Source organism: Hyaena hyaena, unplaced genomic scaffold (genome assembly GCF_003009895.1).
Source record: "Hyaena hyaena isolate Hyena2069 unplaced genomic scaffold, ASM300989v1 scaffold_851, whole genome shotgun sequence".
NCBI lineage: Eukaryota > Metazoa > Chordata > Mammalia > Carnivora > Hyaenidae > Hyaena > Hyaena hyaena.
Window position 1 is genome coordinate 300818 of NW_024081483.1, and position 14781 is coordinate 315598.

General features: G+C 43.5%; 1 protein-coding gene across 7 annotated transcripts in view; it reads right to left on the reverse strand.

The window, feature by feature from the left end:
• The window catches only part of DPF3 (double PHD fingers 3), a 255832-nt gene that overhangs the window by 124758 nt on the left and 116293 nt on the right, over positions 1 to 14781 (reverse strand). For all 7 annotated transcript variants that reach the window (XR_005525989.1, XM_039219939.1, XM_039219940.1 and 4 more), the window contains exon 3: positions 5273 to 5380. Coding sequence is in view for 6 of the 7 variants with exons in the window: in XM_039219939.1 (XP_039075870.1) it covers positions 5273 to 5380 (108 nt within the window). In the remaining variant the exon portion in view is untranslated. The remainder of the gene's footprint in view (positions 1 to 5272; positions 5381 to 14781) is intronic.

The following is a 14781-nucleotide window of genomic DNA, read 5'->3' on the forward strand; positions in this document are numbered from 1 at the left end:
TTGACCCTGTCCTGGGGAAGACGTAACATCCAAAAAAAGGGAAAAAGCTCTCTCAGCTGGAAACTGCATTTTATAAATGATGCGGCAGAGCCCCTGAAAGGTGGAGACCTGCCAAGGGGACAGAGAGTGGCTGAAATCCAGCTTGAGCTCTATTAACCCACCAAAGGGACATCGGTTTGTAAATGTCCACCCATAGGGGGCGCCTTCTTCTGCTGCACAAAGTTGCCATCCAGGCTAGCTGAGGCTGGGGATGAAGGCCCTTTTCTGACATTTTGGCGTGTGTGAAAAATTCAGATTCAAACGGGAGGTGCCTGTAGGAAGAGAGTGATACATGCTGCTTAGCATTCTCTAGATGGACCCTGACGCTTTGAGGTCCGAGACTCAGGTTCCTTATCACCGGCTCTCAGGCACTCCCTCGGCATCTTCATTCACAACCTGTGGTGGCAGGCTGGTGTGGCTGGTACAGCCTGAAAGCCTGGACCCAGTAGTCTGGACTCAGAACAGTATACGGAAATGACAAACTTTCAGCCCAAGGCATTGGGGGTTTTGTTTTTAGCAGGCTTAGCAGTAGATCTGATCCCCCAGAGAGGGGAACCAAGTTCATCTGAGAAAGAGCTCCGTCATTTGAAAAGTTGTTTATTCCAGGCCTGGCTGTTTACGGTTTCTCAGTGCCTGGATGCTGGCATGGAAGAATGAGCTTGCCTTGGGTGAGCCCAACTTACTCAGGATCTTTTGCCACATGGGGATATGGTTACGCCTCCAAGGGCCCATCCTCAACAAGCTGGTGCTCACTTTTCTAGAGAGGGTCTTCCCATAAGACCCTAGCCAACTCAGGCTCTGGGCCTTTCCACCCTGAGATCTGGAACAGATCAGCCTCAGAGGCCGAAGAAATCTTTCAGATGATCATAGACAGACATGATGACCTGATGCGCTGGTGGGTACTGGGCTCCAGCAAACCACCAGCCCTAGGGTTCTTCCTTTTCCCACCCCCTACAGGTCATGACAGGCCCAAGGACGGTGCAAGTCCAAAGCCAGCTGTGACGCCAGCTGCTCCACATTCAGCCACTGGGAGGCCAATGTGCTCAAAGTAAGTGTCTGTAGACAAAAGGGCCAGACACTCATAAACTAACTTCTTACTCAGTCTCACCAACAATGAGACTGTCAGTTCCCAGCTATGTGAGCAGCACAGTAAACCTTCCTTGGCTCTGCTCACAGCCTGATTTCCCTAACATATAAAGTAGGCTTATTCCACTTTTATCCCTTCCTTCCTTCTCCACCTCCCAGGGCTATGGTAGGGACCAAAGGAAATGCTATAAATGAAAATGCTTTGTAAAGGGCTTTGTAAATTACAGTGTGTTGTTCAGACACTGGTTATGATGATGACGATGATGATTCAATCAGGGTTCTCCATCCCCTGGGTGGCAGTGATTGGTAGGGCAGACATAAACTCAGCCAGTTAATCATAATCAGTCCTTCCCGCCACTTCTCTGCCACAGCTATCAAAGGGGACTGCTTTCTGCTGAGTGTGATGAGTGCTAACCCTGGGGCTGCTGATGGCCACCTGGCCTCCCCCACAAGGAGACTAGAGTTAGAAGCAGAGACACAGAGCCCTCACTACAATGTTTGAGCCCCTGGATACAGCTATGCCTGAAATCAGACCAACTCTGATTTACTGTTATATGAACCAATTTCCCTATTTTTTTTCCTTAGGCTAGTTTGATTTGTGCATCTGACATTTATAACTAAAGGAGAATTCCAACTATCTCTTGGATGCATTTTGATCATTTATATATTTGTTTTATAATCATAAAATAAAGTTTTTAAGGGGAATTTTTTTAAAGTTCGTGTACCTATGAGGGCATGAAGAAGCAGAAAAAAAGCACTGAACAGAAAAATCAAGCAATGTACATTCCATGCTTGTTCCCACAGAAATTGCTGTGTGACTTTGAGTAAGTCTCCTAACCTGCCTGGACCTCACAAAATAAGCAATTAGAGTTAATGATTAATGTGCTATGTTATAGCAAAAAAATATCTTTGGTTCCATAAAAGATAATCCAATTAGTCTAATACAAAGCGGTCTCAGGAAAGACTTTCTAAACAAATGTTAAGAGTAAAGACTAACAATTAAAAATTAGTGTCAAATATTTATAATAAAATCTTTCAAACTGACAAATTCCATAGGAGATGTCTTCACATAAGAAATTTAATATGAAATTACATATGAGTATGAAAATATTCACATCTCCAATGAAATTAGAAAAATTAGAAACAAAAGTTGAGAGCGGCCTGCTTGAAATAGCTGTGGTATATTCATACAATGGAATATTGTGTAACTGTAAAAAAGGAATGAGGACATTCCTTATATGTTGATATGACCGATGCCTGAGGCGCATTTTTAAATGGAATGGGCAAAATGCAAGGTGGCCGTGCTATGTCAAAAGACAAGGAAAAGGTCGTATGGGTGTAATTCTTGGTGTGTGCATAGAAAATCTCTTAAAGAATCTCAAAAAACTGGTACCACTGATTACCCGATTACCTCTTGGGAGACTAGGTCTTATTTTTTTACTATACAATATACCCCTTTTTATCTTTGGAATGTGGAAACATGTGACTATGTTACTTACTCAAATTTTTTAAAATTTCAATTAAAAGAGTAAGAAAGAGGAAAAAGGAGTAAGAAAGGGCAAATACTATTATAGACGGCTTGGGTGATTCTAATGGTTACTCAAAGCCTAACTAAAAATCCCAAGTACCACTGAGCCTATGTATAAATGGGGAAATATACCAAGAGGGTCCACATACTCCAACATGAAGATAACATCCAGCTGGTGACAGACACCTAAATAACTCCTCCCTTCAAAATCTGCACAGCCAACCCAGCATGTACTCAGCCTCTTCCTACAGCTGCAAAGCTCTGAATGGGGCAGAATTCAATCGGTCCAGGCAAGGACCACGCCAGGGATTACCCCCTCCCTCATCCATGGCACTTCCAGAAGAACACAATCAATGATTCAGGAAAAAAGGAGGATGTCCCCATCTCCAAGATAAGTTGTTCATATCAACAACTGCTTACGTTTAATTAAAGAAGCACAGGTGATGTGGAGTCGTGTTATGCCAACCTGTGGTCTGGCCACAACTTTAAAACACTTGAGGGGCGCCCGGGTGGCTCAGCTGGTTAAGCGTCTGACTTCGGCTCAGGTCATGATCACATGGTTTGTGGGTTCGAGCCCCGCATCAGGCTCTGTGCTGACAGCTAGCTCAGAGGCTGGAGCCTGCTTCCAATTCTGTGTCTCCCTCTCTCTCTGACCCTCCCCTGTTTACGCTATTTCTCTCTCTCTCTCTCTCTCTCTCAGAAATAAATAAAAAATATTAAAAACAAAAAAAACAAAAAACACTTGAAAACCAGTTTCCCAAACTATAATGTGCCTCATGGGGGTGCGGTAAAATGCAGATTCTGACTTGGCAGGTCTGGGGTGAGGCCCCGAGATTCGGCATCGCTCCTGAGCTCCCTGGGGATGCCGTCTTGCCGATCAAGACCACACTGTGAGTGTACTTCTAGAACCACTCTGACCAATATGGACACTACCAGCCACATGTGGCAACAGAGCGCTTGAAATGTGGCTAGTCTGCAACGAGTTGTGCTACACGTGTAAAACGCACACTTGGGGTTAAAAAAACAATACAAGAAAACAATGTAAACTATCTCACTCCTAATTTCCATATTGATTACATGCTAGAATGATATTATGGCCATCTTAGGTTAAATACAATCCATACTTAAAATTAACTTCACCTGTATATTTTTCCTTTGTTCACTGTGGCTACTAGAAGGTATATAATGACACATGTGGCTTGCGTTATCTTTCCATTAGATTCTACCACTCGGGGAGACTTGGCTCTCCTACAACCTGCACCTCAGGAAGTTTGGAGCAAACTGGTCATCATCCTCAAGTGTTTGCGAGGGTCTGTGAATTCTGTAGGGCCACTGAGAACTTGGACGGAGCTCACTGAAAACTCTAGCCCCCACCCACTCTAACAAATAAAACTTCTACAGGAGTGAAATCTGGGTTAAAATAAACAATCAAAATGGCCTTAACCATAGAATTGGGAGTGAAAGCATCCCAAACAACTGTAAACAGAGATTTTGCAGAGAAAACACAGCCTCAGACGTCAGTGTGGAAAGGCAGGAGGGAAGTAACCTTGGGCAGCCAGCCTTAGCCACGTCTGTATTACTTGGTCAGGGTGGGAGGGGAAAAGCCAGCTCTGCCTTTGTTCCACTGAACAGCACCGTTCCCACCAGCCTGAGTTACTTTGCAGCCCTGGCACCCCCCAAACCAGAGGTTCCTTTAAAACTGAAGGCCCAGGGCAATCACTTGGCCTTGCTGCAACCCAGACAAAGGGCTGAAGATGGCCATATAGGGGCACCTGGGTGGCTCAGTCAGGCCCCAACTTCAGATGGCGCAGAAGCATCTAACTTCAGTTCAGGTCATGACCTCGCGGTCCATGGGTTCGAGGCCCATGTCAGGTTCTGTGCTGACAGTTCAGAGCCTGGAACCTGCTTCAGATTCTGTGTCTTCCCCTCTCTCTCTGCCCCTCCCCCGCTCATACTCTGTCTCTCTCTCAAAAAAGAAAAAATAAATATTAAAAAAAATTTTTGAAGACGACCATCTGGTCAGAAGGGTTATAACAGATCAGGAGTCAAGAAAACTAACAAATTCCTTCTGCATGCCCACAAAGCAATCAGCATCACCAAGAGGCAAATTTTGAGCACAGCCTCTTCCGTTTCCATACCCAAGATGGGTTCTATTTTTAGCAAGTGGCCCTTTTCAGGTAAGATGTTCCTAAAGTTCATACACAGTAAGAGGGGGGGCGGGGGGGGGCAATACGCTCTCCTTAGAAACACAGAAGCTAGAATAAGGTTCTTTTACTTGAGGCCACAAGAAGATTATCACACAACCCCAAAGACCTATAGCTCCTTCAGCTCTGTCTGGAAAGACATTCCTCGTGGGTCTGTTCCCACCCTTGCCTGCTTGCTTTACTCCATGGAATGGCAGGAGAGAGACAAGAGGGAAGAGACACTCAGGTGAACATGCTCACAGGTTTATACACAAGAAAGGGAGAGAGGCACACCTTTGGGCACCATGGGGCAGGTTCAGTCTCCCACAAAACTCAGCTCTATAGACAAAGGAGCAAAGCAACTTCGTCCTGGGCCAACCCAGCCCTCCCCCACCTCTCCCACCATGGGCCCAGCCAAGCTTCAGAGGGCACTGACCAGGTTTTATTTCCAGCAGCCGAAGCTTTGGATCCTCAGGTGGGTGCAATCGTCTCTTCTTACGCCAGCAGCGAGCAGGGTATGTGTAGAGCTGGCCTGGGGCGAGGCCTGTGGACAGAGACATTGTAAAGGTTAAGAGCTCCAGGCTAGAAGGAGACTTGGAAAACTCCCTGTCTGACCCTCTCACTCACAGTAAGAGGAAACTGAAGTCCAGAAAGGTAAAGTGACTTGTCAAGATCACACAGCTGGTTGATGGTAGAGCACAGGCAGTATCTAGGTCATCTGACCCCAGGACTCTTGCTCTGTCTACTCTACCATGCTGTCTCAGTAAGCCCATGCCATCACCATGACTAAGACAGTTCAGATCTCCTGGGCTGGGGAGATCAAAGGGACATTTCCAGATTTAACCGCACTATAGTGTTTCCAAGGGAGTGGACCCCTAGCTATTACCCATCAACTGCTCTCCTATCCAGGTCCAGGTTAAGAAGTTTCCCTCCAAGGCAAAGCAGCAGAAGTCAGTCTGCCTACCTATAGACAGCCTGGATTGGAAGCATTTCAAGGAAACAGGATAAAGGAGCCAAATTTCCTACCTACTGGCTTTCTCTAACTGTTAGCTGCTGGCAACTCGCTAAAGCCCATGGGGGCCCTGTGCAGCCCCCATCAGATAGAAGCCTCTTCTGGTGACCATGCCTCAGACTCGTTCCTGCAGAGCCAGGATACATGTACAACCCTGCCCACTTGCCTGGGCCTTACAGGAAGAAATGGACAAGGGTCCAGTGTTTGCGCTTATAGACTAACCATCCTGTCTCTCAAGAGTCTCCATTTAGATTTGAACTCTGGCACCAAAGTTCCACACCAGCATCATCTGTCATACCAACGACCCCATGAGGATCCTTCTTGCTTATTAGACAACAGTCTTATGGCTCCTGTGGCACACAGTGTGGCAGCCAGAGGCTGAATGTGGAATATGGGTTTTCCACACTAGACAATGGTCTATTCCCAAAAAAAAAAAAAAAAAAAAAAAAAGGCAGGGCCTGGAGGCTGTGGGGAGAGGAAGAAGGGCTTAAGACCAGTAAGGCAATGTGCAGACTTAAAAAACTGCCTGATACACCCCAAAAAGAAACCAGCAAGCCAAGCAGTCCACTCCTGCTAGAGTAAAAAGCCTGGTAAAGAGAGAGACTTTATCTTATTCTCTTTCATCAGAATCCCCAGAACTAGAGCTGTGCCTGACACATAGAAGAATTAAACTAAACATTTGCTGAATGAGTGAATGAATGAATGAGCAAATGAATGCATTCCAGCTTCATTTAATTAGTCACAACTCCGTCTTCTGTAGATAAATGTGGCATGTGACAACTGTCAGACCCATGTGAGAAGGTTACTTCCTAGACCTGGGACCATGGGGCTTAGAAAATATCAGGACCCTGTTTCCATCTGCTGCCTGCCATTTGGGGACCATTTGTAGAGAAAATCTACAAACATTTCATTGCTATATATCTATCCATTTATTCATTTCTCATTTTTCCTAGTCATCTCTACCCATTTATCTGTTTGGGTTCCAAAGCAGAGGCAACTATTCCAGTACTAAAGGAACCGAAATTTTCAAATTCTCTTTATGTGCTAAGTTTCATTTTTAATTACACAGCTGCTCCCACAGGTTGCAAGTCTGTGAAGAAGATGAAGTTCCGTACCCCTCCCCATTTTAGTTCTCAGAAACCATCAAGGGTCATAGAGGCTAGAGGCTCCAGAAAATTCTCTGGTGTCATGAGCTAAGGACTTGTGGTGTCTAAGAGTCATCTCAATACTTAATTTTCTTGGTAGCTTCAGAGCTTCTGCACGGTGGGAGGATACCGAAGCTCTGAGCTCCCTGTGCTTTGAGGACCAGACTTGTGGTTGATTTGGAGAAGATTAAATGAACCAAAGTAAGACCGTTCTCCCTCCATGGAAGGTCCAGTTTTGGCCTCTCTTTAAGGGAAGACATCTCTGGGAATAGTTTAATGTTTCTGATGTGATTCACTCCATGACCCTGTCACCTCTGATCCTAGAATTCCTGTATGGCTGCATTGATTCTGATCTCTTCCCAAAGTCTGAGCCACCTCTGAGACTGGCATTCCCTAGAATCTCAACAAAGGCCAAGTACAAGGGCTGACCCAGTATTCGACAGCCCATAAACAGGTCCCATCAATCCCCACTCACCGTGGGGTAGTTATTCTTTTTTTTAAATACTTTAAATATCTTACAATTTTATTTATCAATTATATCTCAATAAAATAATAACAATAAAGAACATAAAAATCAATTATAATTATAGCAGCTTATTTATTAAGTTATGTTCAGTATTATGTCTATATAACTATTAAATACAAATTAAATGTGTTGAGATTCTGTTATTACTATATTTTTTAAATTTACTTTTTTATTTAAATCCAAGTTAGTTAACATAAAGTGTAATAATGATTTCAGGAATAGAACTTAGTGACTGACTCATCACTTACATATAACATTGGGTTAGTGATTCTTAATCCAAATTGAACCCAAAAATTACTTGGAGAGGTTTTTTTTTTTTAAATGTCTTTAAATTTATTTATTTTGAGAAACAGTGTGAGTGGGGGAGGGGCAGAGAGAGAGAGGGAGAGAGAGGCTCCCAAGCAGGATCCACGCTGCCAGCACAGAGCCCGACATGGGGCTCAAATCCACCCGTTAAACCACGAGATCATGACCTGAGCTAAAACCAAGAGTTGGACGCTTAACCGACTGAGCTTACCTGAAGAACTTCTTGATAACAACAAGGCCAAAATTTCATGTCAGAGCTACCCAATCTGAATTTAAGTGGGTAGGAGAATTAGGCCAACTATTTTTTCAAGAACCTTATAGATTGTTCCAGTGTCTGACCAAGGACCTCTAGATGTCTACACATTATCTAGTTACTGTCTAGATATTCTCTCTGATATACCAAGACTGGTTAAATGGCCTTGTCTAAAATATCTTAAGATTTCCAGTGTTTCCCCCAAGGTGTTGTCATTAATTGCCTGCTTACTAGAATGTCTCCCCTTCTGGTTTTATAAAATCCAGAATGACAGGAACTGTACGCATCTCTGGTATCCCCAGTACTTAGCACGGTGCCTTGCAGGCACATCAAGAAGTACTTATTAAATAAACTCAACCAGAGCTGAATCAGATTCAGAAACGCAGGAAGCGAACGACCTGCTATTCCTGGTTCCAGGAGATTCATACGCCCACATTCAAACCATTCAAGAGGGTCCCCAGAGACAGGCTCAGAAGTGAGCATAGAATTTACCCCCAAGATGGCAGTCTCTATGCCTTGGATTCCTTCTTGCCCCATAGGCTACTTCAGAGTATTTCCCACCTGACCAAGAGCGGGTGAGTAAGAAGGACTGGTCCCCACCAGCACTCTCAAGAGATCTAAATGACAAGAGGTCAAAACTGCAAAACACTCGCCCAGGGCCTATGCCCTCCCTGAGACTGTGGTCACTGCACGTGTTGGTCAGCAGCACCAAGGCAGCTTCAGGCCCCTTGGTTTATAGCTACAGACCCACTCACTCTCCTGGGATTAAGTAGTTTGAATGGCCAGAAGATGGGACTATTTTTATTTCATTCTTTAACTTTCTCTGATGGATTACAGAAGCCCTGCAATGCGGAGGAAGAGCATGGGTCCTCATACCACCAATCCTATAACCTTGGAAATATCACCACACCTTCCTGACCCTGTCTCCTTACCCATTAGACAAGAGTGTTAATAATATCTACCTTACACGGGCTGCTGTAGGCATTAGCTTATATTCAAGAAGAAGCTCTTTATAACCATGAAGCCTTGTGCAAATGTCAGTTATTAATTACCATGAGTTAGCCGATGTAGACGAGTCCAGACTCTATGGCCATGTAGCATGACAAAGGCCCCCATCCCACATGCCCATGCTGCTCTTTGCTCCTTTAGCCATGAGGGTATAAATAGGCCTCTCTTTGATGTCTGCTTTGACTCCACCTCATCTCAACAAGCAAATGGCCCCGAGAACTCTCTCGAGGCTCCAGCCCCCCTTTCTTGCCCTCCTCCCTAGGCTGACAAGCACCAGGGTGCCTTTATAGGGCCAATGTGTTCAGCCCTGGAGTTCCACTTATAGAGGGACGAGCATAGCCCCATGAGAGTTATGTTGTTTATCTCATTAGAACAGGAGGCACATAACTCAAAGCCTGTGTGTGTGGTAGATGGAGGGGGGAGGGAAAGGGGAGGAGGAGGAGGGAGTCACAGCTGCAGCCAGGGAAATTAACCTGAAGGAGTGAGCCTGGGGCTAAGGGGAATATGGAGGAGGGGGGAAAGGAGGCAGGAGACAAGAGCGCAGAATAGTCTTCCCTGGTAACCAAGGCCACAGCCACCCCTCCATTCACACACCCCACTGAGCAAACTGATTTTCTCTTACTTTGAGCTGCAACTCCAGTTACAACCCTCATACTCAGGTACAAACACAAGCATAACTCTCTCTCTCTCTCTCTCTCTCTCTCTCTCTCTCTCTCACACACACACACACACACACACACGAACTTACACGCTTCCTGGAGGAAGAGCTGTCTCCATAGAAAAAAAATCAGCAGGATGGACTTGGTATCTGTATGGTCAGCAGACTCCAGACAAGTCGCTTGTTACCAGCATCGATCAAGTCAGCAGGTGGACCCTAAGAGTCATTATCCTTGACAGACATGCATGAGCTATTAAGAACTCAGAAGATGGGGGCTCTTGGGTGGCTCAGTCGGTTAAGCATCCATCTGACTCTTGGTTTTGGCTCAAGTCATGACCTCAATGATATGTAGGATTGAGCCCCACATCAGGATCTGTGCTGGCAGAACCTGCTTGGGATTCTTTTCCCTCTCTCTCTCTCTCTCTCTCTGCGCTCCTCTCCCACTCATGCTCTTTCTCTCTCCTTCAAAATAAATAAATAAACTTTTTTTTTTTAATTTTTAAAAGAGGAGTGCCTGGGTGTCTCAGTCAGTTGAGCATCCTTCTTCAGCTCAGGTCATGATCTCATGGCTCGTGGGTTCAAGCCCTGCATAGAGCTCTGTGCTGACAGCTCAGAACCTGGAGCCTGCTTTGGATTCTGTCTCCCCCTCTCTCTGCCCCTCCCCCACTCATGTTTGGTCTCTCCCTCTCTCAAAAATAAACATTAAAAATTTTTTAAAACTTTTTAAAAGAATTCAGAAGATGAAGTGAGATAGAAAGGAAGTAAGGATATTAGGGGACAGGAACAGGGCTTGAAGAGAAGAAAAGAACTGGGGTAATTTCTTCTTCCTCCAACCAGAGTTGAGTAGTGGCAGTTCAAGCTCACCCAGAGAAAAGCTCTCCCTAAAGCCTCTAAGAGAGGGGGTTCAGCAGCCACCATTGAACCCTCCCTCCAGTGGAACCCTCCCTCACTACCTCATAAGACAGACTTCCTGTGGTGGATCAACTCTTACTGTGATAAACAGTTTCGCCTCACCCTTATTTTGAATCAAATTCTACCTTCCTGTATTTATGCCAGTTTGTTCACCCTCTGTCCCCAGAGTGGACAGGTATCACCTGTATCCAAACCATCCATTCCATCCACCAGTTTGGGTTTGAAGGACAGCCAACTGAGAAGCCAAGGAACTAGAGGGCATGGGGGTTAGAGGCAGTGGTCATACCCTCTCAGAATTGGAGTAACAGGATTTAAGGCTCCAAATTAAGAATCCAAACACTGCTTCCCTTTTATCATCTCTCCCTGCCTACGCACTACTGGACAGGAAAGAGATGGAACAGCAGACTGCTCTTCAGACCATCACTGCCATGAAAGAGTCCCTCGCATGTTGCTCACAGGTGCCTGCACAATGGGTCACCAACAGCCTCCATATTTCCAAGCAGATAATGACACAAGCCAGGAGTTCTCCACCAAAACTGGGAATCAGAACTGTGTAAGTATTTATTGAAAAGGGCTGGTGCCTGGACTCCAGTCCAATCCTACTAAACCAAAGTATCAGAAATACACCAAGGCAATTGCAGTTTGAAAAACTTCTACATAAAGAACCTTGCACTAGATCAACTCTTACTCATATTTATATTCTCAGGGCCCAGGACATAATAGGTGTTTCATTAATGTTTGTGATTGAAAACACCAATTGGACCAACTCTACAGAGCTGGAGGGATGAGTAATAAGTCCCTTGGTAGGGCTTGGGGAGTGGACAAGATGTATTTTGTAAGCACTTAGACCCATAATGTTTCCTGGTCCTTGGCTTATTAAAAAGTTGTCCTGACTTTGTGGACCACCTGTTCAGTGAAACCCCTTGAACCACCCCAGGCCACAGTGCCTTTTCTTTTCCCTGAGAGCCTGGAGTCCTGAGCACAAGGCACCATACCCTAGCACTCAGCACGGTTCCCTACCCAGCTCACCAACCATCCCCCCCCCAAAAAAAAAAAAACCCTGCCCTGTCTTCTCCGTGGGCTTTTCTCTCCCTCTACCATTCAATTCCAATGTCCCATTTGGCAAGACTGGTGAGGTAAGCCTCAAATCCAGTATGCTGCCTGCCCCTTCTGGCTCAGGGGTTCCCAAGCCCCTCACTGGTCCCATCACACTCAAAAGCTAACACAGTAACAATAGCTAACATTTACTGCACTCTTACTCTATCCTAGGCTAGCACCTCACACTCACTGTTATCTCACCACGATAACTACGCTATGAGACATTTAAAGGACAAGGACAGTGAGGCTAACAGTGATTAAGTAACTGGCACAGGGTCACACAATTCAGAGGGTAATCTAGTTCACAGCCCACACTCAAAACCTCTCCACTAACCTAACTCCCCACCAAGCCATCCCATTACTGATCCACACACAGCAGGGTTGAAATCCAAAGTTCTTCCCTTGGAAAAACAGCTCCCCACACTAAAATATCAGGAAAATATCCCCCAGCCTTCTCATCCACCCCCATATCAAGCCATTTCTTGTGGAATTTCCTTTTCCTTTTCTTCCACATCACCAACTAAAATTGCTCATGGAGAAATACATTCTAATAATATAAAAGCATTGTCGAGAGGCACATAAAATATACAGAGAATCGGAAAAATAACAACTACATAATCTCCAAATTCATCAGAAAAAAAATTTTCAAGAATAATCACACTATAATGTGAGCTTACATGTTATTGGGTCTAACTCTTACCTGAAACAAGAATTGCATCTCCAACATCCCTGATCAGAGCCTCCACTGTGGCCTTTGTTTCAATAATTCTAGTCCTCACCCTTCCATGAAGCAGTCTATAGTGCTATTGAAATTTTGTGTTGTTAGAAATATGCCTACCAATCTCATCCACCACTGGTAAGACTGCAAAATGGTACAACCCTATGAAGGGAAACTTGGCATATCTAGCAAAAGTGTATACGTATTTGCTCTTTGACACAGCAATTCCACTTCCAGGAATCTGCATCACAGATTAATATGCAAAAAAACAAAAATATGTATTCATTGGAGCATTTTTAATACTAGCAAAAGACTAGAAATAATCCAATGTCCATCTATAGGAAACTGGTTGAATAAACCATAACATATGCACACAATGGACTATTATGAAGCAGTTGACACAGAGAGGGAGGGAAGTGTGTACTGCAATGGAGTATACTGTTAAGTGAAAAAAGCAAGGTGGAGAATAGTGTGTATCATATACTATAATTTATCTAACAAATGGGGATACACCCATATACATATGTACATAAATATACATGTTGTGTGTTCACATAGGGTTTTTTTAATGGAAAGATAAACCAGAAACTTAGTAGAAAATTACTTACAGAAAGAGCAAAAATAAAATAATAATAACAAGGAGGAGAAGAGGAAGTTGCCTATAGAAACAGGAAAGAGACAAGGTCAAAGGACAGAGACAGAACAAGACATTCTCTGACTACACCATGCTTTATAGATATGACTTTAGAACCACGTGAATATTTCATACAGTTAAACTAAAAAAGCAAACATTGGCTTCTGTCTAGATGGGAGTATCAAGGATCACATGTACTCTCTTACATGAAACCAAAAAAGAGAAAATATGAAATAAAAGTTCTCAAGACATCAAGAAATGGAGGACAGCGATGCCTGAAGCACTGGAAATGAACAAGATAAGTCTACAGCCATACCAGCCTGAACGTGCCTGATCTTGTCTGGAAATGAACAAGATAAACCCTAGGACTGCCCCAGTTACTACCTCAAGAGAGCTTCCAGATTGCAACATAGGGAAGAGAAGCGTGGGTGGAAACCAAGACTTTCTGAGTCTGAGTGAAAAGCAAGTGCTGAGAGCCTGGAGAGACCAAGATGGCTAGAATTCAAGAAACAGAATTGTAGAGGAAGAGAGTTACACAGAGTAAGAACTTCGGAGGTCCACAGAGTCTCCTTAGAGTATTCAAGTCAGTATTAATCAGTGCATGCTTATGAAGAAACTATTCAATGTTGAGGAAAGAACCACCCAGTAGGAATAGAAAAAAGAGTGCCTGGTGTGCAAAGGGGCTGGAAACAGTGTGTTCCCACCAGCATGTTAGGAAAGCCTCATGATTCACAGAGTACTGGGTAGAGTACAGAGAAGGATCAGAGACTAGACTAAGCACTGTTCCACTTTCCCCTAAAGATTAAACTATTTCCAAGTAACTTAACTGTCCCAAAATAAATCTCTATAATAGTTATATGAATAAATAATAATATATACTACAAGGTAAAATTCATGATGCTTGACATCCAATCCAAAATTACAAAGAGGCATAAAACTATGAACTATAATGAAGGGGGCAAGCGAATCAATTAAAACCAACCCAGATTTGATACTGACATTAGAATTAGCAGCAAGAACATTAAAAGTTACCACTTGTATTCCCTATTTTCAAATGTTAAGTAAAAAACTGATTTTTTTAAAGATTAGAATTTAACATCTAGAAATGAAAACTACAATGTGTGAGATTAAAAATACTGAATGGGATTAATGTCAGATTAGACACTGCAGAAGAAAAATTTAGTGCACTTGAAAATGCAACAACAGAAACTATCCCAAATGAAACCCCTGGGAAAAAGAGAATTTTTTAGAAGAAGAACAGCATTATGAGCTGTGGGACAACTGCAAAGAACCTAATATATCTGCAATTGGAGTCCCCAAAGAGGAGAAGGAGAAGAAAAAAAATCTGTAGAAATAATGGCTAGAAATTTTCAAAATTTTATGAAAACTACAAAAACACAGATCCAAGTAGCTCAATAAAACTAAGCACAAGAAACATGGAGAAAACTGTAACAAAGCACATTATAATCAAAATTGCTCAAAAAGAGTGATATTCTATAGAGCCATTTAATGCACACATGTGAATATTTAAATGCCAAAATTTTTAAAATTTGATAAAGTCATTGCAGCTATTCAGCAAAAAAAAAAAAAAAAAAGTGATAAAGATAAAATATTAAAAGCAGCCAGAGAAGGGAGCTACATTATATAGAGAGGACCAAAGATAAGAGTGATTTCT